Raw genomic sequence first — 22662 nt, forward strand, 5'->3', positions numbered from 1 at the left:
GAAGCACCACTTTAGCTAATGGGGCCTCCCGCTGCCGCCGCAGCCTGATTTCTGTTCTTATCCTGAAGCAAAGTTCTTAACCTGAAGCACTATTTCTGGGTTAGTGGAGTGTGTAAAACCTGAAGCGTATGTAACCTGAAGCGTATGTAATCTGAAGCGTATGTAACCTGAGGTACCACTGTATTTCCCCCCTTTTTTTAAACGGTCAGTTCTGTACGCTGTGCGAAAACACCAGTCAGTGTTTCAGCCGAAACCCCTCAGGGCAAAAAAATATTGGTGCAGTGTGTTCTTTTTAAAGAGGACATTTCTCCTCTCGACAATAACTGTGGCATTTTGTTCTTGAGTCGCTAGCGAGAAACTCCCGCTGCAAAGCAGCACAGATGTTGCTGGTTATTTGATGCACAGGCAGCCGCCGCTGCTGCGCCCCCCCCCTTCCCTTTGCGTTTTGCCTCAGCCCGAGTGTCAGGTTGCTGGCAGGAGAAATTCTGAAGAAAGCCTAATTGGGCATCAGCCTTCCGGCACGCACAGCGCCTTTACAACTTATTGTTTTTAAAGTCATTTTGCCTGTCGCTTTCTCTCTGAGGCATGCAACGGCGGCGCATGTCACAGCTGTTTTTTTCTTTCTTAGTGGGATGGTATTGGGGGCAGGGGAGACAACTTGTTTCAGGTATGCAGAATACGCCGTGGGTGCTGTCACCCACATCTTACCCTCGTTGTTTGATTCCTGTTCTTTCAAGCAGACACCTAACAGCTGGGACTTCGCGCCTGTCATCTTGACGAAGGTCATCCTGTTTCGGTCAGGGGCTGGTTAACTGACAAATTTGCCTTCAAGTGCTTTTTAAAATGATTTCTCTCCCCCCCACCCCCTTCATTCTTCTTTCCCCCTGATATCACTTCACTTTGAATAGTATGTGATCATCTCCTTGCTTTGACAACACAGCTTAGTGCAGTTTTCACAGTGGGCCACACATACCCCTCAAAAGCTTTTCGGCTAATATTTTACAGCAAGACAGACCTTACAGGGTGAAAAGAAAGAAAGGGTGTGTGTGTTTTTTTTTTTTTTGGGCGCTCAAGTAGATGTTTTCAACACCACGCTGTTCTCCCGCTACCTTTGGTGGTTTTTTAAAAACCCCAAAATTGATTTTAAGCATTGTGTAAATCAAGCTGCTTTGGCCGTGTGTCAAGTTTTTCTTTTTCTGCCTGTGTGTGGCTCATTCAACTTTCCCTACACCGCTGTGAATATTTTATGAACAAACTAGAAGTGTTAGGATGACAGCCTCTTCATTTTCTCCCGCAGATGCCAATAAGGGAGGCAGTAAAAGCATTAACACACTCCCCCATCACCTCCAGCAAAGAGAGTTCCAAGAATGCTTCTTTCCTTTCCAAACTGACTCTGAATTACCATTTGCTAAGGAAGTGAGAGCTGGACCATAAAGAAGGCTGAGCGCCGAAGAATTGATGCTTTTGAATTGTGGTGCTGGAGGAGACTCTTGAGAGTCACATGGACTGCAAGAAGATCAAACCTCTCCATTCTGAAGGAAATCAGCCCTGAGTGCTCACTGGAAGGACAGATCCTGAAGCTGAGGCTCCAGTACTTTGGCCATCTCATGAGAAGAGAAGACTCCCTGGAAAAGACCCTGATGTTAGGAAAGATGGAGGGCACAAGGAGAAGGGGACGACAGAGGACGAGATGGTTGGACAGTGTTCTCAAAGCTACCAGCATGAGTTTGACCAAACTGCGGGAGGCAGTGGAAGACAGGAGTGCCTGGCGTGCTCTGGTCCATGGGGTCACGAAGAGTCGGACACGACTAAAAGACTAAACAACAACAACAACAAAGACCATGAGCAGGAGAGCGCTGAGTGTCCTCTTGGAAGTTGCCCCAGGGGCACATATGTACCTGTGTATTTTTCTTATATTTTGTTTAAGCTGTCTGTTGTTGCTTCATTTTCTTAGAGATATCTTTCATATATTAAGGGCTATAGAAATTAAATAATCAATCAATCAATCAATCAATCAATCATCTGGTTGGGTGTTGTGCAAAGAGAATGATGGATCCTGCTGGGCTCATTTGATGCGATCTTTCTACTCTGGAAATGAATGGTTGTCCTTTCTAAGGTAGCTAACCACAGTGACAATGCTCCCTCTAGAGGGCAGGAGGGCACATGACACCACAAGGACCACAACTTCCACTACCAGAGCCAGGAACTGACTTTAAGGTCACATTCGCACCATACTTTTAAAAGCAGTATCATGCCACTTTAAACAGTCATAGCTCCCCACCTCAAATCCTGGGAGATGTAGTTTATTAAGGGTGCTGAGAGATGTTAGGAAACTGCCTTCCCCCCGCCACAATTTCCTTCACGGAAGTACAATTCTCCAGAATGGTTCAATCCCGTCTTCCCAGGGAACTCTGGGAAATTTTGCCTGGTTGAAAATTTTCCTTGAACTGTGGTTATCTTTCCTGCTTAACTGGATTGAGAGATTGGGGGGCATAAAAAAAAAATACTCTTAAGACTTTTGCACAGATGGCGCAAATGGAAGTCACATTCATTGTTCTACTTCCCTATACCTCTGACCTTTCCCAGCACTGGACTAATGTCCCTGGAAGGTTTGGAATGCAGCGCTTGTTCCAAAAAAACCCCAAAACCCCAGCACCAGTTTTATGATGTTTCCCCACCCATTAGCAGTACAGATGAAGAGTGGGCTATGATCATTTATTCATAATAAACACACAATTAAGTCAACTTGCTGAGGTGCACCCACAACCGTGAGGTCTGAAGACACTGGTTCCTCAGTTGTTGCCATTGGCATTGGACTGCCTATGATGCTACAAAATGACATAAGATAAGGCAGTTATTGATGGATGGAAAAAGGTTCAGGGGAAAGGCCCAGCTGGTTAAGGGTGCTGGGAGCTGTTAGGACACACCCCTTATCCCCCCACAAAGCTACAATTCCTGGAGGAGTTCCCTGGGAAGAGGGACTGACGATTAAACCATTCTGGGAATTGTACCTTTGTGAGAGGAATAGGGGTCTCTTTGCAACTTTACAGCAAACTAGTTTCCAGGATTCTTTGGGCGAAAGCCACGAAAGCTTAAAGTGTTATCACGGCACTTTAAATGCGTGGTGCGGATGTGGCCCCAGCCCTGCAGCCTGCATAGAAAAACTGCCATGAGAAAGAAGTCTGGCAAGATCTGGTACACACCTCACCTCTGCACTTCAGCCTCAAGTCTGTAGGCCTCATGTTTGCCTACAGACAGCTGCTATATTGGATCACCCCCTTTTGCTAAAGAACTTCCAATAGTTTATTATTACTACATCCATATCCCAAGGAGCGGAGAGTGGCGTACGCACTTCTCTTTTTCTCCATTTAATCCCCACAACAATTCTGTGGGATAGAGGTTAGGCTGAGAGGCAACGAGGTCATACCCAGTGAGGTTTATTGCTGAGTGGGGATTTTTTTAAAAAATATTTTTTTATTAAGTTTACATTTTGATATTCAACACATTTATCATATAAAAGAAATGAAATAAAACAAAACTCCCCCCACCCCAGGACTTCCCCCACTTTCTGGTTCATTAACTATTTGCTGCTTCTGCTTAATTTTTGTCTGATTTTCCATCTTTTAATTAAGTGCTCTTATATTCTTCATCCCAAATTTTCTTCAAATTACCTCTTACACTTAGTTAATTTCCATATTGTTTCTTCACGTTGTTCATGTTTTCTTAATTGTGTTTACTCAAACCCTGCTAGCGAGTCCATTTCATTAGAATATTTCTGTAAATACAACATAAACGATTCCCAGGCTTTTAAAAAGTCTGTTGTCTTTATCTCTAAGTCTTCCTGTAAGCTTTGCCATTTCTGCATATTCAATAAGTTTAACTTGCCATTCTTCTTTCGTTAGTATCTTGTTGTCTTTCCATTTTGGGGCTAATGGAGTCCTAGCGGCTAACGGAGTCATGTAGCGTACATGAAAAGCTTCTTCTGTTCTTTTGGAAATTCCTGTCCTATAATAACTAATAAGAAAGCTTCTGGTCTATGGCTGAATGGGGATTTGAACCCTGGTCTCCCAGGTCCTAATCCAGGACTCTAACCACTACACCACAGGGACTAAGTTTAGATGAGCCCTGCTGTATACTATCCTCGATACAATGCAGGGAACTTTCATTCACCACTGAAGTGGGAGGAGTAATCTGTTTTAAATGGATATATACATGGGATTTAACTGATCTGACCGGATCAAGCTTTGCATGGAACCGCTTCTCGTACTGACCACTGGTTTAGGGCCAGGCTATTCAAGCAGATCTTTAAAGAAAGCCTAAGTATATGCAAACGAGTCTTCTATCTAAATATAATATACAAGCACCACATAGTGCAACAGGTTGCATTCAACCAAATCCTATTAAGAGCAGACCCACATAAATTAATGCGGTCACTTGCATTAACTTCAATGAGTCTACTCTTGAGTAGGACTAGCACGGGCTACAACCCTTATTTATATGGTCACATTAATACAGAAAGTATTTTTATGCAGTTAAAAATAATTCATGGTTGTGCTGGTTACTTTAGGAAGTCTGCAGTTTAAATATGTATAATATAAGCGTAAGAATATATTATGCACATTGTTTTTTTAACATAACTGGCAAAAAACAAAACAAAACCCCACCAACTTGCTGATTGTCAAGATCAAGGAGCAAGATGGGAATGAAGACAGATCTGCATGCATAAGCTTGACAGAGACGTCAGAAAATCGAATCCCCATTTGCCATAGGAATGGTAATTTGTCCCCACGATGCCCACCTCTGACCTGAAGAGGGAGAACTCCTAGCACCTCGTTTCCAAAACTAGGGGCAAGTGCCCAAACCAGCCAGCTTGAAAAAATTAATACGCTGAACTCAGGACTTTGTGTGCTTTTATTAAAGCCAGTGAAAGGGAAAAGTAAGGGAGTGGGGAGAGATGTACACAAAGACAAGTTTGCATTTGACACAACAGTGGGAGTAAAAAAATAATAATAAAGCAGCCCACACTTGCCTCTTTTCCACTAGAATGGCACAGCAGGAGATACAACCCCCCCCCCCCCCACAACTACACTGGCAAGTAAGAACAGATTTCCCTGCATTGAACCGTGTGATCACACACACACACACACACACACACACACACACACACAATCAGAGTGACTTCAACCATCTATTGGAAAGTAGAGGCATGTGCTTTGGGGTCAAGGCAGGGCATCAGGCAGCCTAGCAGAAAGAACTGTGCCTGGGGTGAAAGGGCAGCACCACCAACCTAAATGCACAAGGAAGGGGAGCGTACTGACTTTACAAAAAGGGAGATTGCATCCGAGCAAGGGGAGGCTGTTCCCTTGCATGGCATCATTGCATAGTAATATGTCCACCCAGGGGGAAAAAAGAAGTTTGGAATCTCCGCTGGTCTCTTCCCAGTTGTGTTTTCACTTGCGGGGAATCTGAGAGATTGTAAAAGGATGGGGAGAAGAAGAGGAGCTAATATACAAAACCCCCTCAGGATTTTGATCTCAAGAAATGGTACCTGCATTTAAATAAAATACATAAATATAAGCAAGTGAAGGTTGAGGACTCCCCATACAGAAATAAAGAAGTTGCCTTTGGAGGAAGGTTGTGGACTGCAGAGTCTTCTGTGGGGACCAAGTCAGAGATACTTCCTTGGGTGGGTCTACATTTGATTTGTAGCAATCTAAAAACTCGGGGAGGTGTGGGGATGCCCCCCCCCATCCTGACGAGGCTCAAAAGCATTGTTTAGAAACGCATAAACGGAAGAAAATGAGGATGCCCCCAGCTTAGGAAGGACCATTTCAAAGCTACATCTTAGTTCCTTAAATAAATGAGAGGGTTGCATCCAATGGTGTCCTACTCAGAGTGGGCCCACTGATATGAAGGAGCAAGGCTCAGATTAATTTCACTGGGTCTACTCTGAGTAGGATACAACCCAAAGAGATTAAAGTGCCCCCACCGTGAGACATTTCTGCACTTATCCTGACCCCATCCTGTATCCTCCTTGGACAGGCAGGAAGGACCCTTTAGTCTGTGAGGGTCAAAAAATGCACCTGCGTTGTGAAATCTACGCCAGAGGTGGGGAGCAGGTTTTCTGGCTCTTAGGGAGACAAGAAACATGGATGCACAGTTGACACTGCGTCTCTACCACTGAACGGTACTGTAAAAGGTACCAGGCATCATCTAAAACAAGGGAAGCCATTCCGGTGCCCTCCAGATGTTGCTTAACTACAGCCCCCATCAGTCCCAGCAGGACGGCCAAGAGCCAGAAATGATGGGGGTGGTAGTGCCATCAAAGCTGGAGAGCACTAACTTCACTACTGCTGATATAAAGGATACAGAAAGCCGGGGTGGGGAACCTGTGGCCTTTCAGATGCTGCTGGATGTTCCCAGCCCTCGCCAGCCCTAGGACTCACAATCAACCATCAGAGACGATGGGAACTGTAGTCTAGCGGTCTGGAGACCTGCAGGTTCCCCAGGATGGATGCAGAGCTTGAGGAGTAGGAAAACAGAGTGCAAAAATACAAAACGAATGGATCAACTATTGCAGCATTTGCAAATTCCCACCTCTCTTGTTCCAAACATTTGGAGATGAGAGGCCACTGAGTGTGCTTCTTGCTCACAATGGTTTGGCCACCCTTGCCTCTGTGCGCTGTCAAGCACACACATCAAAAAACCAGCAGAGCCTCCTAGAGGTGGGTGTGCTCAGTGGATAAACCTGAAAGGAAATTCTACTGCCCACCATCATGAAATAAAGAGGAAGAGGGAGAAGTAAATAAAATCTTTCAGCGGCTTGGCGATGACAACACTGCAATAAGCTTAAGGCCTCGTTCAAAACCCACTTGTTTAAAAAGAGAGAGAGCAAGCGACTTGCATGGTGCGCTGGAAGAGCAGTCCCTGGCTAGCAGCCCAGCTCGCATCTCAGAACCTGAAGGCATGCTGCAAAATTTTGCATTACGAGATGCCAAACGCTTCCCACCGGCATTAAAAAAACATGGCACTTTTGTGTTTCACACTGAGCAGCGGCCACCGCAAGCCAGTTCACCTCCTCAAAAAGAAATGGCCCAGCAGTGCAGGAGCCAGGCTGCCAACCAAATCCTGACAGTCAGAGAGACGATGGTGGAGCTGGAGCGGCCGTGCAGTGAGCACGCAGCGTCCCAAAAGGGGAGCGGAGAGTCTTTCGCTACGATCCAGGAAAGAAAACAGAATTGGCAGCCTGCCTGAGAGCAGTTAACTGAACTGGCTCCCCTCTCCGGAACTCCTCTGATCGTGAGTCTTCGTTCCATGCTTCATTGGCACAAGCCCGTTGGATGCAAAGCTGCTGGCATCTTTTCCCTCTTCCCAGCCGGCCACTTTCTCAGCTGTTTTCCTGGCACTTTTGCTAGCAACCGGGTGCATGGGCACCGTGCCGCCCACGCCAGTATTTACAATCCCTCAGGGCTCCAAAGACTGGCTGCTACACATTGCTGACTCTGGTCTCTGCAGAAATAGTTGAGCTGGTACCGGATGTCATCAGTGACCTCTCTCTCCTGACGTAGCGGGGTTTGCGGACTACAGGAAAGGGAAGTGAAAAGGAGACGCTATTAACTTAACTGCTTAAGATAGGAAATTGGGGGAGGGATTAGCTTTAGATGTTGCTTCCTTGCGCCCCAATTTTTTCTTGATTTTTGAGAGGGGGAGAACTAGGTCACTTTGCTTGTGGCTGGAAGTTATTTAAGATCAGCATCGGGTTTTCCTAGAACAGAGGTGGGAGAACCCGTGGCCCACCAGAAGGTGAAAGACTACAACTTCCATCATCCATATCTGGCTGTGCTTGCTAGGAACATAGGAAGTGTACGGTGTCGAGTCAAATTTGTCCATCTGGCTCAGTAGGGTCTACACTGACTGTCACTCTCGATAAAAACAATTAACACATCTGAAAACCAAATTCCAATACAGAGGCAGACTGGGAAAGATCTCTCCAAAAAGCATTTCTTGGATGAAGTAGCCCTTCAAGCAGGCACTGAAAAGACAATTGGTTTCCATTGCCAAATATCTGACTCATTTATACCTTTTTTTGATTTTGTGATTACTGCATCACAAGAAATCGCTGACCCAAAATATAAAAGGTAGGGGGCAGAGAAGGGATTTCTGGATTAAGAGCCCCCCCAAAAAAATAGAAAGCCAGGGTGGTATAACAGTTAAGAGTGTCGGACTAGGGGTCAACTCCCCAGTTCAAAACTGCCACAAAATAGTCACTGTCTCTCAGCCTAACCTGTAAGGATAAACTGGAAGAGAGGGAGAACCACGTATGCCACACTGTGAGCAGCTTAGGAAAAAAGGTGGGATATAAATGGAAAAATAAAATACATGCACTTTTTTGTTTTAGAAAAATCATTATGCGCAAGGGCTTCTTGTACGAACAAGCTTTAAAGAAGAAATATATCCCAATTAGACTACATGCACTTCTAGGGAATAAGAATGGTTTCGAGCATCAAATGCTTTTTATAATTATTTTGCAGAAGAAAAGAAATCATGGGTGGGCGGGGTGGGAAGAACTCAAACCACCCCCTATATTTTTTGTGTTCCATCTGTCATCTATTCTGAGCTGTACGACACGTTTCAATCCACCGAGACTAAGAATGAGCCACTTGGGAACCCGGGAGACAGTCTGAGCTGCGAGAAGCCCAGACCAGCTCAGTAATTCTCTCTCAAGCGCCCATAAAACCCCTCGCTGCCTGAAATCCATCTACTTTTAAAGCACACCCCCCTTAAGTACCAAATATGCTATTAAAGCGGGGGGAAAGAACCTTTTCACGAGGCAATATAAGCTTTGCATTTATGACTGGAGAGGGGCCTGATTAGCAGTGTTAATGCCGCAAGGTGCCATCGAGAAAGGTTTTGGTTTTTAGGCGATTATTGTAAGGAACTCTCCACAAATCAAGATGCAAACAAAAATGGCATTCTAAAAGGGGGAGGCCGTATATCTCTTTAAAAATAAAGTTTCTAGGCAAGGGCTCTCAGTTTTCCTTTTCTTTGCCGCCACTTGTCAAAAGGGACTTTTAGCAGAAACCAAAGGCATGGGGTGAGGTGTGGAATCATTACCTGAGGACGGTGGAGATAACATTGATGCCTGAAAAGATAAGAATGAAGATTAGGGTATCTCAGAAGTTTCGGGGTAGTGAACTTTCTTCTAAGTTTCATATGACTTCCTCCAAACTTTCCAGTGTATCTGAGAGCCGATTCTACACACATATATGTGCACACCTCTAAGGTGGTACAGTCCTCCCCAGAGCTGCATTAACTTCCCCCAATTCCAGTGAAACTGCATTCTTGGAACTGCCCCACACCAAGCACAAATTTGAGAGGTTTTGAAACCTGAAACACAGTTCTGCTACAATTCAGTCATCAGACTGAAGCAGTAACCCACCACCGCAAAACAGATGAAGTGGGAATGGTTTCAACAGAAGCGATCAACTGTTGTTAGTTTCGGTGCTCCTAAACAGAGCTTTTATGGAGCCTGAAGCCTGAGTCTGGAAACCCAGACTTATTGCTACTCCTGTTAAGAAAGATTAATTATAAAGGCTGGAGTTTTACTTACTGATTCAGCAGACTGTACAACAGACCCTAAAGAGGAAGGGTTAAAAGAGAGAGTAGTAGCATTAGTGATCTAATTGGTCCAATGTCAGTTGCAGGAATTGTACACACAAAGCTGTCCTATGCTGGATGCTTGTTTCAAAATGACCTGGAAGTAGTTCTGGTCAGCTCAAATCCCCAAAGACTGGAACAAGGAACTGTTGCTTCTGTGTATTAACCGTATTTTTCACTCCATAAGACGCAATTTTCCCCTCTTAAAATCTAAGGGGAAATGTCTGTGCGTCTTATGGAGCAACTGTGTGGTCCCTGGGGATGGGGAACCCGGGCTTCCCTCGCCAGCCCCACAAGCGCGGGGAGCAATGGAAAGGCTGTGTGCAGCCTTTCCGCTGCTCCCCGACCTGCTCTTTGGGGAAAGGCACCTCCAGCCCCAAAGAGCAGGTCAAAAGGAACCTGAAGCCTCCGGAGTGCGGTGGGAACTCCCTCTTGCTCTCGCACCGACCCCTCTCGCTCTCTAGGCTTCCAAGGTAGCTGCCTGAAGCCTCCAGAGATCAGCGGGAGCTCCGGCCGTGCTCCGGAGGCTTCGGGTTGCCTTCACTGAAGGCGACTGAACGCACCTTGAACGCACTGAACGCACCTTGTTTTAGAGGGGGAGAACAAGAAAAAAAAATCTCCCCCTCTCTGCGCAGCACCCCTTCAGTGCCCCTCTCTGCGCAGCACCTGCTGCTTCGCTGAAGGGGTGCTGCGCAGAGAGGGGGAGAATTTTTTTTCTTGTTCTCCCCCTCTAAAACAAGGTGCGTCCTATAGAGTGAAAAATATGGTAACTCATGGAATTCACTGGTACAAAACTTGCTCTCTCTTGTTGCAGATGGCAGAGCTAGAAGTGATGGGTGGGAGTTTGCAAGGAAGTAGACTTCAGCTAAATGCCTCAACACTAAGAACTGCTTGGCAGTGGAACAGTCTAGCTTGAAAGCCAATGCCTCCTTTGGTGTACTGAAGTGTACTGAAATGCAACTTCCATCGGTCTCGGGCAGGATGGGCAATGGCCAGGGATGATGGAAGCTGCACTTCAACTCCATCTGGAGGATACTAGGTTGGGGAAAGACTTATCCTAGGGCATGGATTGAGGACACACGGTGGTGCATCCTGCTGAGAGTTAACCAGGCCTGGGTCTGGTCAATGCCTAGGTGGGAGACCTCCTGGGTGACCCACATAAGCCATCCTGAGTTCCATGAGGGAAGAAAGATGGGATGTGCCAACACGTTGATCTGGATCCAAAGCCACCTAAAAAAAAAATTGGCTAAAGATGGAAGCGACAGAAGCAGCATACCTTTGTTCCTTCTGTAGAAGAGATTTGGAAGTTTGTTGGCACGTTTGAGGTAGAAGAACGAAGCAACGCACAGTATGAGGAAGAGGCTGATGACGAACGTCCCAAAGATAAGAGAAGCGGCTACTTCTGGGCCCCCTGTGAGGGAGAGACAGGAGAGAGGCTGAACAGGCCTCCTAGCATTGTCACAGGCAAAACTGGGTCCCCGCAACTGTCACTATTTATTCAGAAAAAATGTACCGTATTTTTTGCTCTATAAGACCCACTTTTTCCCTCCTAAAAAGTAAGGGGAAATGTGTGTGCGTCTTATGGAGCGAATGCAGGCTGCGCAGCTATTCCAGAAGCCAGAACAGCAAGAGGGATTGCTGCTTTCACTGCGCAGTGATCCCTCTTGCTGTTCTGGCTTCTGAGATTCAGAATATTTTTTTTCTTGTTTTCCTTCTCCCAAAACTAGGTGAGTCTTGTGGTCTGGTGCATCTTATAGAGCGAAAAATACGGTATATGCCACTCCATCAAACAAAAGCAAACACACACATAAATAAGCCATTTCCCATAAAACGGCACAATGTATTCAATAAAAATAAGCAATTAAAGCAGACTTTAAAAAGTCATAATGAAATTATAAAACCAGGTAAAATCCACAAATACACACAATGAAATTATGTGTCAGACACAATCTTCAGGGTTGTTGTTGTTTTTTTTGAGGGGGTGGCAGCAACTGGTTTCCAACAGCAGGACACATACTTTTGTTAGAAGAGGAGCAATTTCATCATTAATGGTTAAAAAAAAAAAAAAAGAACTGTCAGAGATGATGGATGCAGTCTGGACTCTGGAGGTTTGTTCATTTCCAAATTTGTCTATTTAAGGGTGCTATATCCCATTTCCTTTTCCAGAAGCAAACTGGGAGAAAATCTCCCCAAGGTGTGATGGGAGGTGGGTATGAGTGCTTTAAAGCAACAGAAGTATTAACATAAGGGAGAATTCACAAACAGAGCAATTGAGGCCACTGATCTGGCTCAGATGGTGCGAAGGTGTGGGGCAAAATGGAAGTAGCCTTGCGGATGGTTCAAGGCCATAGCTACCTGAACAAACACTGGGGTGTCAGCAGCCCTTTCTGATCCAGCCCCCTTCATTATACACAGCCCACTTCCAAGAATTACTCACCTACACCCAGAGTAACTGGGGTTACGGTAGTTAGATTCATCTGGGAATTCATTCCTCTGCCACCATCTACAAGGGAACCAGTGGGGGAGAGGAGCAAAAAGTGTTACCTAATTCACATTAGGTTCAAGTCAGAAGTGGTCTACCTATTACACACACACCGCCCTTTAGTCTGCTTTAGGTTTTGTGCTTACGTATAAAGCAACAGGCTGAGACTCTCCTCCTTGAAAGATACAAAGGAAGCTGTCTTAAACCATTGGCCCATCCAACTCAGTATTGTCTACACTGACTGACAGCCACTCTCCAAGATATCCAACCATATTTGGATAATTCAGGGACTGAACCTGGGACCTCCGACATGCAAAGCAGGTGATGCTCTACTAAGGAGCCACTCGACTGCTATTTACTAAACACATCCCCCCCCCCCATTGCTAGTGTTGATTTGGTATTCATAGCACAGTCTTACTTTTGCAATTCTCTCTCTATGTCACTTTGGAACATTTGGGAGCACCTCCCATTGTCTCCCAGTGTAAAGCAGCCAGTAATTTCCCCCTGCGGCTAAAGTGAAGTGGGGAAAAAGAGGGTGAAAGCTAAGCTTTGTCTGTTTTAAGGCCGTCTAGGGATAAGATAGGATATAAACTTGAGAGGCTTCCCAGCTCATGGTCATTTCACTAATTTCAATGGGCCTACTCAGAGTAAGAGACTCCCAAGCATCCGTTACACCTGCTCTTTGTAATGCACCATGTGCACAGATGGGACTATAGGAAATATGCAGCGTGGCTAGTAGAAGAATGATTACAACTTTGAACAACTGTATCTCAGGAAAGTAAGCCTAAAAGTGCTCTGTAGTGACCTCTGTTGGACGGTTGGGAGGAAGCAATCTAGAGAATAAGGGCATCAACAGGATGCTTGAGAAAGAATTCAAGAAGAGCCTTGGAGCTGGATCAACCTAAAGGCCTATCAGGATCCAGCATCCTATTCTCACAGCGGCAAACCACTGGGAAGCCTGTAGGCAGGGCCTGAGTGAAACAGCTCTCTCCACTCTTGCAAATCCCAGCAAACCGTCTTCAGAGGAATACCGCCTGTGACTGTGGAGGTAGAACACAGCCGTCGCAGTGATAAGCCTTATCCTCCATTGATCTGTCCAATCCTCTTTTAAAGCCATCCAAGTTGGCAGCCATCACTGCCTCCAGTGGGAGGGAGTTCCACAGTTTAACCATGTGCTGTGTGAAGAAGTGTTTTCTTTTGCCTGTCCCGAATCTCCCAAGCTTCACTGGATGCCCCAGGTTCTCGTGTTACGGGAGAGGGAGGGAAAGTCTTCCTATCCACTTTCTGCACGCGGCACATGACTTCACACACCTCTGCTGTGTCACCTGTTCTGCACCTTTTCTCCAAACTTAGAAGTCTAAACTAAGGGAAGCACAGAAAGAAGCCCCTATGAAGGCCTTTCCTATAAGGGCTCAAATCGGGGAAGAACACACCACACAGATGGCTTACTGTTTCGGCAGTCGGTCAGGTTGTACGCCGGCGTGGCGGCGACAGTTTCGTTATCACATTTGATGCAGCTGCTGCTGCCATCTTCATTCCACCGCCTGTAGCAGCCTGCATGCGAGGGGGTGGGGAACAAAAGGATGAAGGCAGAATGAGAAGAGTGAAAAAGGAAGAAGCCTCAGAAGTACCTTTCATGCAGAAACAAGCATCGGATGAAACCCGCTTCATTCGTCTGACTGCCCCAAAGGCCCATTTCCTCACAGCTCCTTGCATAGGGCCTGGGACACTTGCATGAGGTCTGAGTGACAGAATTCAAATAGTTTCGTGAGCAAGGGGGCCCCGGCCCAGGGGATGGAGAGAGGTTTAGGCGCACCCTGCAATGTTTTCGAATTTTCACCGTTCTTTCCCTGCAAACAGCTTGAAAGCACAGCAGTTAGCTGTGGTTACTGCTGCCCATTGCGCAGAAAGCAGGGATGTCAGCAGAGCCAAGCACGGACAGAATCCGTCCCTCACCGGTTGTAAAAAAGAGGGTGGGCAGGTGGGGTTTGGCTGAGGTTGGTGGGGCAATGCCAATCCCCCTAATGTCTCCGCCTTCACTGCCGATGAGGCAGGCAGCAAAAGCAGGGTGGAGAAGGCAAGCCCCTTCCGTTTTGAGAAACACGTGAGTCCACCACACTCCTTGGGAACGTAACAACCGCATGCATCCTTGGAACGTGGCTGAAGACTTGCCCCCATGAGCTTCCAGAACCCGATGGATTTGTGTGCTATTATTGCCCTGTAAGCCCCAGGTCAGAATGGGTGCTGGGTAAAAAGGAGAGAGTTCCAAGTTCGAGAGCAGGGGTGCCCAAACTTTTTTCAAAGAGGGCCACATTTGATCAAGTGAACATGCACGAGAGCTGATGCATGGGGATTGAAGTTGTTGAACTTTTTTTACAATTTTACCCTAAAGTAAAATCAACTGGAGGGCCGGATTAGACCCCCGAAATGGACTTTGGACATGCCTGTTCTAGAGCGACTCCACCCATCCCAAGCATTCATCCCTTGTTAGCAAGGAAGAAACAGGGAAGGTTTACTGCCTTTATCTGCTGCTTGTGATCTTCACAGAGGCATCTAGCTGCCCTAATGTAGGCAAAGCACTGGTCTGGGGGGTCTTTGATTTAATCCTACAGGGCAGTTCTTATGCCCATAACTTGTAAGCTCCTCAGGGGGCTCTGTCCTTACTTTAACGTGGCACTCTGCAATGCAACACGGAAGAGGGCAAAGCTATTTCCCCCCCATTCAACCTTTCTGGACAAATGGCTGGAGTGCATCAACCGTGGAGAGCTGCTGTTTTGATCTCAGGAGCCCAAACCGGCTGCCTAGTAGCCTCACCAGGCCAGCCCTCCGCAGCCAACGATGGGGATCAATTATTCCATAAAGCACATGATGAGCGAGGCACTGATTGGGAAACAAACACGGCTGTTCCGCTTCCCTCAGCTGGAAGCGGCACATTAGATACCCTTGGTGATAAATTACATCTGACATTTAATCTAAACATAAAAACAGACCTACTGGGAGGCCAAAGCTATCTGACAGTAATATAAAAAAAGGAAGGAGAAAATGACAACAAAGCTCTTTTAGTGGCACTGAAGATTGTGATCGATTAACCTTTTGAAATATATGAAAAACCGAAATCTGGAATTTATTGGCAACTGTTCATCAGCTCCCCTCCTCGATACATCACTCTCAACAACAAAACCTCAAAGGTTATGTTGCAACATTAATGTAACCCAAGACAGGGGGGAGCCAGCAATTTATTAACTTTTTAGTTTTAAAAGGGGCCACTGATTTCTCAACCAGAATTTTCTGACACGTTCTTTGGTCGTTTGACTGGAAGCCCCTAGGCCACTTACTTCCCCTACCGTGCCCAAGATGCAAGGCTACGCTCGGCAAAAATTATCAGCTCATTCTTTGGAAAATTGTATTTCTGGGCTGTGGCAAGTGTCTGTACGCAGGGTTGGTTGCGCAGAAGCATGTGGACATAATTGCTGTGATGTAGAATTAATATAATTAAGCCAGACAAGCACCTAAAGGATCAGTCTATACTCTGCTTTCCCCAACCCTAGAAAAAGAGTCTGCAAGGCTAGATAGAAGAGGCTTGCAACTAAATATGCGGGTCTTTACTGCAGCTTTGTATGGGGGCAGTCTCCTGATGCCCTAACATACATCACCACAGGGCGAAAGTTATCCAATTAAGGCTGGGGAGACTCTGGTTTAAGACCTAGGTTGACGTTGGGCCAATCCCCATCATTCAGCTTAGTCTACCTCACAGGGCTGTGGGGATAAAAGTGTAGGAAGAAGAACCACAAATCCTCCTTTTTATTGATTCTTTTATTTCTTACATATATTCTTATATATTCCTGAGGAATACAATATAGAAAAATAAATAAAAGCAGCTGCTTAAAAGTGCAATTAAAATCCATACAATGGCTAAAGTGGGAAGAGAAATCATTAAGCGGTTCAGCAAGACATTTTCAAGTGGCCTGTAGGGAAAGGAGTTTGGGAACCACTGGATTAGTGCGTAACAACCACCAATAACTTACCTGGACTGCACTGGTTCTCGGCTAGACAGGTGGTATTGGTCTCCATTGCATCCATACAACATTCTAACTCTGATTCCTAGAGTGGGAGAGGAAAATAAAGATTCTCAGTTCATGTAAAAATTTCCATCCACTTTTACACCAAGAGAGCAAACTCAGCTGAACTCCAGTTTCATGACATTGCCTAATAAGTAGAGGGGAGTCTCACAACCCACACACAAGCATGAACAACATGGATTTTTTTTTGGGGGGGGGTTGAGTAACAACTGTGTGTGGAGGAAAAAAGCTTACAGGCTAGTATTCCTTGCAAAGTGTACACAGCTTAACCTTTCCCCAAAGGGGTGCCTTTAAAAACATTCAGTAGTAGGATGAAAGAAAGAAAACAAGAACGATTCATTCTCATAGGGTGGATCTTCACATCTGGAATGAAGACACCCCCCCCCCAGTCAGGTTCTCACAACACAGATTTGCTCAACCATTTATTTTTTATTTATTTTTTAAATTTTTATTAAGGGTTTTCTTGTTTTACAGAAGTTAAGTGTAATGCCTCGTTGTTGTTTTTCCATGTAACATTTTTACAAATCCATTTCATTTGTTGAGGCATTAGGGGGAGAAGAAAAGAAAAAAGAAAAGAGGGGGTGGAGAGAGGGAAAATGGAAGGGGGTGGGGTCGGGTGGCGGTGTTTCTATTATGTTTAATGTATGTAGAGTTTGGGGTCAGCGTTGTTTGTGTTGTTCACTTGTGTTCCTTTGGTGGTGAGAGAGGTTGGGGTTGGCCTAGGGTGTGATTGTTTGCTTGTGATTGGCTGTGGTGATCTTTGTTTTCGTGTGTGAGTGAGGTGGGTGGGTGTTTTGGATCAAAAATTAACTAATAAACTGAAACTGACACGGGGACAAACAGAAGAAGACGCCTTCACCCCGGTATGGCTCCCCTTTATCACATACACAGCCCAACAGGACAATGCTCAACCATTTATGCACATGAAGAAAAGGTGGGAATCTTTTTCAGGGAAAGACCAAGCAGTTCCTCCTGTATGCAGTCACAGCTAACTGGGGAGGAGAATCTGTGGATGCTCAAGGATGGGCGTGCCTTGCTTTCAAGTCCTGTTCACCTTCACCAGAGGAAGTTGTGGGTCTGCAGGTGTTGCTGATCCAGGCTGTGTACACACACCACACCTTTTCCTGCTACAAACCCACCCTTTCCTTTGTAATCCTGTCCCCAGGTTTATTCATTTCAGCAGGGGGCAAGGGGGCGGGAGAGAAGGAAAAGCCCCTTTTGTTGTGCCAATTGTTAGACCAATTGGGAGACAGAAAACCTTTGCTGGCCTACTGCAAATTATCCAGAGATCTACCAGCAGAACCCAACTGACCATTTTTCACCCCTCTTCTATGTTTGCCAAGTGGGGAGCAGGGGAAGGTAGTATTCATTGGTAGAGTATCTGTTTTGCATGCAGAAGACCTGGGGTTCAATCCCTGGCATCTCTAGGTAGGGCTGGGAATGACTCCCTGCCTGAAACCGCAGAGAGTGGCTGCCAGTCAGTGCAGGCAGTACTGAGATTGATGGTCCAATGATCTGACTCGGTAGAAAGCAGCTTCCTATGCATAACCCTAACCCTGTGCCAGAGTGTCACAAACTCCCAGCTTGGGCCACTGGGTCTGACTGGCTAACCATGCTATAGAAATACAGTGGTGCCTCACAAGACGAAAAGAATTCGTTCCGCGAGTCTCTTCGTCTTGCAGTTTTTTTTGTCTTGCGAAGCAAGCCCATTAGCGGATTAGCGCTATTAGCGGCTATTAAGGGATTAGAGGATTACAGTAGCTGCTAAAAGGCTATTAGCGGCTTAGTGGATCAGCTGATAAGCGGCTTAGATCAGCTGTTAAGCGGCTTAGCATCAGCTGTTAAGCGGCTTGGGGCTGGGGAAAAAGGGGGGGGGAGGGAAAAAACCCCGCAGAACTCGCAAGACATTTTCGTCTTGCGAAGCAAGCCCATAGCAAATTCGTTTTGCGAAGCACCTCCAAAACGGAAAACCCTTTCGTCTAGCGGGTTTTCCGTCTTGCGAGGCATTCGTCTTGCGGGGCACCACTGTAGGGTCCACACGCTCTGAAACGGCCCATCCAAAATGGCAGCTGAAGACAAGCGGAGAACCAGAGGAAGCAGGAGTAAGGGGTTCAGCGTACTTTCAGAACACGCAAGCAGAGCACGAGTGGAACATTATGCTTTTCCAATGTTCATTGGGTGCATGCAAAAGTGCCAAGACAGCATAGGGATGGAAGCAACAACACGCCAGCTCTTCTTCAGGCAAAAATGCTGTGACGAGAAGGCGGATGCCGTATATTTCTTGTCAACAACATGCATGGCATTTTGAAACAAGGGATGAGGTTGTGGAGGAGGGCGCATGTTTGCACGGACGCACACTCACACACACGTTGGCAAGGGAGCTGCTTCTTTCTGGAATATGCAGAGATGCGCCCAGACAGTCATGACAGACAGTATCTATAAACCATATGTATCCTTTTTGCTATTTGACAGGAAACTGGCCTAAGATCTCTCCATAAAGCTGTTCCTTAAAGGGTTCAAGAAAAGTGACGCTTCTACCGCTGAAGATCCTTGCTAATTATTAATTAGCATGCTTCTTAAAAAGTAGCTTTATGGAGCTGGGGCCAAGGAAATTTCCAATGACATGAGAGACTCCAATTACTAAGAAACCTGTCACTGAGCTTGGCGAGACAACTTCGGGAGACGTGGCCCTTTCAAGTGAGCCGTCAAGGTCTCTTCAGGCAAGCCTTTTTATGACTAAGGTGCTGCCCGATTGCCAAGCCCTTTGTTTTCTTCTTTCCCTTGACAATGTTTTATTGCTATCGCTGCAACTTTATTGGTACTTCCCCAACCCCACTTTAACAGTAACCTGCCGCCAGAACAACTGCGGAAAAGCAGGCTATGAAATTTGCCGACTAAATAAATAATAATTTCATTTAGACACAGCACCTGCCACTGGCACTGTGCGTTGAATTTTAAGCGGGGACTAAGCCGCTTTGCGGAAATACTATAGCCTGTTTCACAGTTAAAAATTACAAATGAAAAATTTGCTATCTGAAATGTCTCTTGCTTCAGACGGGTGAAATGGCAACCTTGGGCAGGGGGGCATACGAGTGGTGGGTGGGCACCAGGGGCAAACATGGGCATAACAAGGGATGAGAAACTTGTAGAGTAGGCAACCCCCCCCCCCCAATATACACCCACACCTCTCCAGCGGTCAACAAGAGGCAAGCAAGAGGGATCACCCAGTTCGAGGGCATATTCTAGCCACACAAAAGCACTTGAGGAGGATACAGATCAGAACCAGCGAGGGGTGTGGCCTAAGAGAGGGCGTGGCCTGAGAAGGAGGCGTGGCTTGAGGAGGGTCTCCAGGGCCAGACAGAGAACACTGCATTTTAACCCAAGGACTTCAGCTTCCAAACTCCTGATCTGGAGGAGACAACAATCTGTTCTGGGTTCTTACTCAAGGTAGAGCAGATCTTGGGAAGTAGTCCCTATTCATAATCTAGCACATTTAAACTCCACTTTAAAAAAAACCACACTCCCCACTACAACAATTAGATCAAGATTTTAAAATAATTTAAGGCCCAAATACAACCTCAATGAAAAACACTCCTGGCTTAGCAATGAGTCCAGCATGGTTTAAATAGGCGAAGGCAGATTACGAACCTTAGATCTCTTGCAGGAAAGAACTGCTCAGCTGCAGTTCCTCTCCCAAGACCCCACCTCAGGTAGCCCTGACCTTCAGAGGTGAAATGGGATGCCGGGTAGAAAAAGGCATTTGTAAAAGATCTTAACACGCCAGGCAGGTTTGTCTGGGGGGAGGAAGAGGTATTCTGGACCCAGACAGTTTAGGGCTTTCAGAAAAGGTTAGATCGAACCCTTTTTGAGTTGTATCTGGAAGCAACTCGATAACAACCTGGTGAGATCGTGAGGCGTTGCAACGAACGGCTATCCTCTTACCGGGAACGGGGTTTTCTTCAGTGAAAGAGGGCAGGTTTTTCTAAAATTAGACTACCAGCTTGCAGCTCAGGGAATTCTTCTGTTACTGTACAGCACAGGTAACCCACCCTCCTCTTCCTTGGAGGCTCTAAATCAAGATGAATATGATGAGTCACCCGCAAACAAACAGGTAAAGGAGATTAAAAGCACACATGGGGGAAAGAGTGTATCACTCAGCCTTGATCGGCTTTGTAAATCAAACCTGTAATGATTGGGGCAGGCTTCATCCATCTGGTGGAAGGACAGAAGGGGAGGAGGACACAGAACAGCACACACAGAAAGCATAATATGGATTACTTTTACAGATGTGCGGGCTAGGTTGCTCCGCTTCAGAGGAGAAAGATTCCCCACTTTGCACAGTTTATAAATGAGGAGTGTGCAAATATTGTCCTATATTATATAAGGACATCTGGACTGCAATAACTGTATAAAGCAGTGGTAGTCAACGTGCTGCCCTCCACGTTGCTAGACTACACCTGCCATCGGCCTCAGCTAGTATGGCCCAAGGCCAGGGATTATAGGAGCTGCAGCCAAACAACATCTGGAGAGTCAGTTCCCCCTAGCATAAAGCATGCAGAGCCAGCCGATTTGCAGAGATCTACATATGTTGAATAGTTTAATGCTGTTTCTAACCAGTAATGGGGCAGGAGAGATGGTAGACGCTGGCCCATTAGGACAAATGCGGGGGGCACTGCCCCACCAACCTCAGACAACCTCTGCCTGCCTGCCTTCTTACTACCAGCCAGTCCAGGGGTGGCCCTGGCAGTCAGCTTTATCCTCCTCAGTCTCAGATGCGACCCGTGTAGAACTCAGCAGGGAGGGGAAGGATGGGGTCAAAATCAGAATCAGGTAGCTCTGCCTGCCACTGGCTGCATTTGCACCTGTCATTGGTTCTGGCTCCACCCACTGTTGGGCTCCCTACCTTACACCCTCCTCGTCCCGATGGACACCACCCACCACCGCGAACAGGTGAACAGATGGCTATGCACAAAACCAAGTCCCTGCTTCCCCTACCCTAGATGTCATGCTTAGCTCACATCTGGCTTCTGGGAACTTACCAGGCAATGCTCACCAACTTTCAACCATATTTTGATGGCTCATACCAACCTGGTTAAAAAGAATTGGCATCCTCCCGCAAGATCCAATATTTACAAGTGCATGCCTGGGAGGTGCATTCTTAAAAGAGGGGCTCCTCCTTCACTTACACATAGGAGAGACTACTCTAATATAGAGGTGGGAAACCTCTGACCCTCCAGATGTTGGACTCCAATCCCCGTGTGTCCCAGTGATCGCTGCCAAAGGACAGGGCTGTGGCCTATCAAAAACTGGCATGTCACAGATATCCCCGCCCTGGCTCTAAGATGTTGCTTGCTGTGACTGGTGTTCAAAATTTGCCGGGCGCATTTTGCACCTGCCTATCGACCACTTGTGACCAAGTGACAATGCCCAGGTGCCAGGATGATGCCCGACTTCTCCATCATCTGGAGGTGAATGTCTGGGGATGCTTGGATCCTGACTGTTTTCACACACTAGCAGAGGTCACCGTGTTTCTCAAATTCTGGATAGGCAACAGGACTCAAAGGATAGAACTAGCCTTGTTTAGAGGCTTTTAATTCACTGCAAAATACATACCAAACTGTCAGAGGATTTGCTGTTTACTTCCACCCCAAGAACAGTTAGGAGGAGAACACATGGCACAGCCATACTAAATAAGGAGGGGAGTCTAAAAGAAAGAAAGAAAGAAAGAGAAATAGTTCAGCTGCAGAGAACGTACAAAGAGCTCCCATAATCCCCACTTCACACAAGAACCGTGGACCAAAGATTTCAAGGAGGGTGGGTGGGGGAAAAGCAGGCACCTTACCTTGTTTTTCATTTTAAAAAATGGTGCTAATTTGGAGACATTCAGGATTGTCACTGCTACTGCAGTAGGACAAGCTTCTGCTCATGCAAGACATGTGTGGTTGCTAAGAAACTGGGAGCCTTATCAGTTGGGCTCAAAGCAGAGCCTGTTCCACACCCGGAATCAATGAGGTTGCAGATGGGAACAGCAACTGCCTGGCACTGTCGCCGATAAAAACCTCATTGGGAGCAGAAAGCAACTGGGTGCAGCACTCAGCTATACCGGATCAATACGAGACAGGGAGAGAGAATGACCAAAAACACAAATGGCTTTTCAGACAGCACACACAACACACTCAGCCTGTCCTCCCTCCCAGCCAGGAGACAGACCTGAAGACTTTACAGAACTTTGCACTTCAGATTACAAACTGCAGCAGCTTTGCTCAGCCTTGCTGAGCTGGTGCACAAGTCTCAACATGGAAGTTTAGCAGATTTTAGCGAGCTCAGTCAGCCACACCTGGAAACACAAGAAGCTGCCTTATGCCGAGTCCAGCTTTGTCCTTCCAGCCCTGGCCTATTTGCTCTGACCCGCAGGGGATGCTGGAGACTGATAACTGGGAGCTT

General features: G+C 46.4%; 1 protein-coding gene across 1 annotated transcript in view; it reads right to left on the reverse strand.

Moving 5' to 3' along the window:
- Positions 1–4893: 4893 nt before the first annotated feature.
- Positions 4894–22662, reverse strand: part of LOC310683895 (uncharacterized protein C1orf159) — a 32247-nt gene continuing 14478 nt past the window's right edge. The window contains exons 2-9 of the mRNA XM_083454367.1: positions 21832–21922; positions 16165–16240; positions 13589–13693; positions 12095–12160; positions 10934–11068; positions 9611–9636; positions 9115–9142; positions 4894–7581 (exon numbers count right to left, since the gene is read on the reverse strand). Coding sequence (XP_083310493.1) covers positions 7487–7581; positions 9115–9142; positions 9611–9636; positions 10934–11068; positions 12095–12160; positions 13589–13693; positions 16165–16240; positions 21832–21903 — 603 coding nt within the window. The 5' untranslated portion in view covers positions 21904–21922 and the 3' untranslated portion in view covers positions 4894–7486. The remainder of the gene's footprint in view (positions 7582–9114; positions 9143–9610; positions 9637–10933; positions 11069–12094; positions 12161–13588; positions 13694–16164; positions 16241–21831; positions 21923–22662) is intronic.

The sequence above is a fragment of the Podarcis tiliguerta genome, assembly GCF_965153285.1.
Source record: "Podarcis tiliguerta genome assembly, chromosome: 8".
In the NCBI taxonomy this organism is placed as follows: domain Eukaryota; kingdom Metazoa; phylum Chordata; class Lepidosauria; order Squamata; family Lacertidae; genus Podarcis; species Podarcis tiliguerta.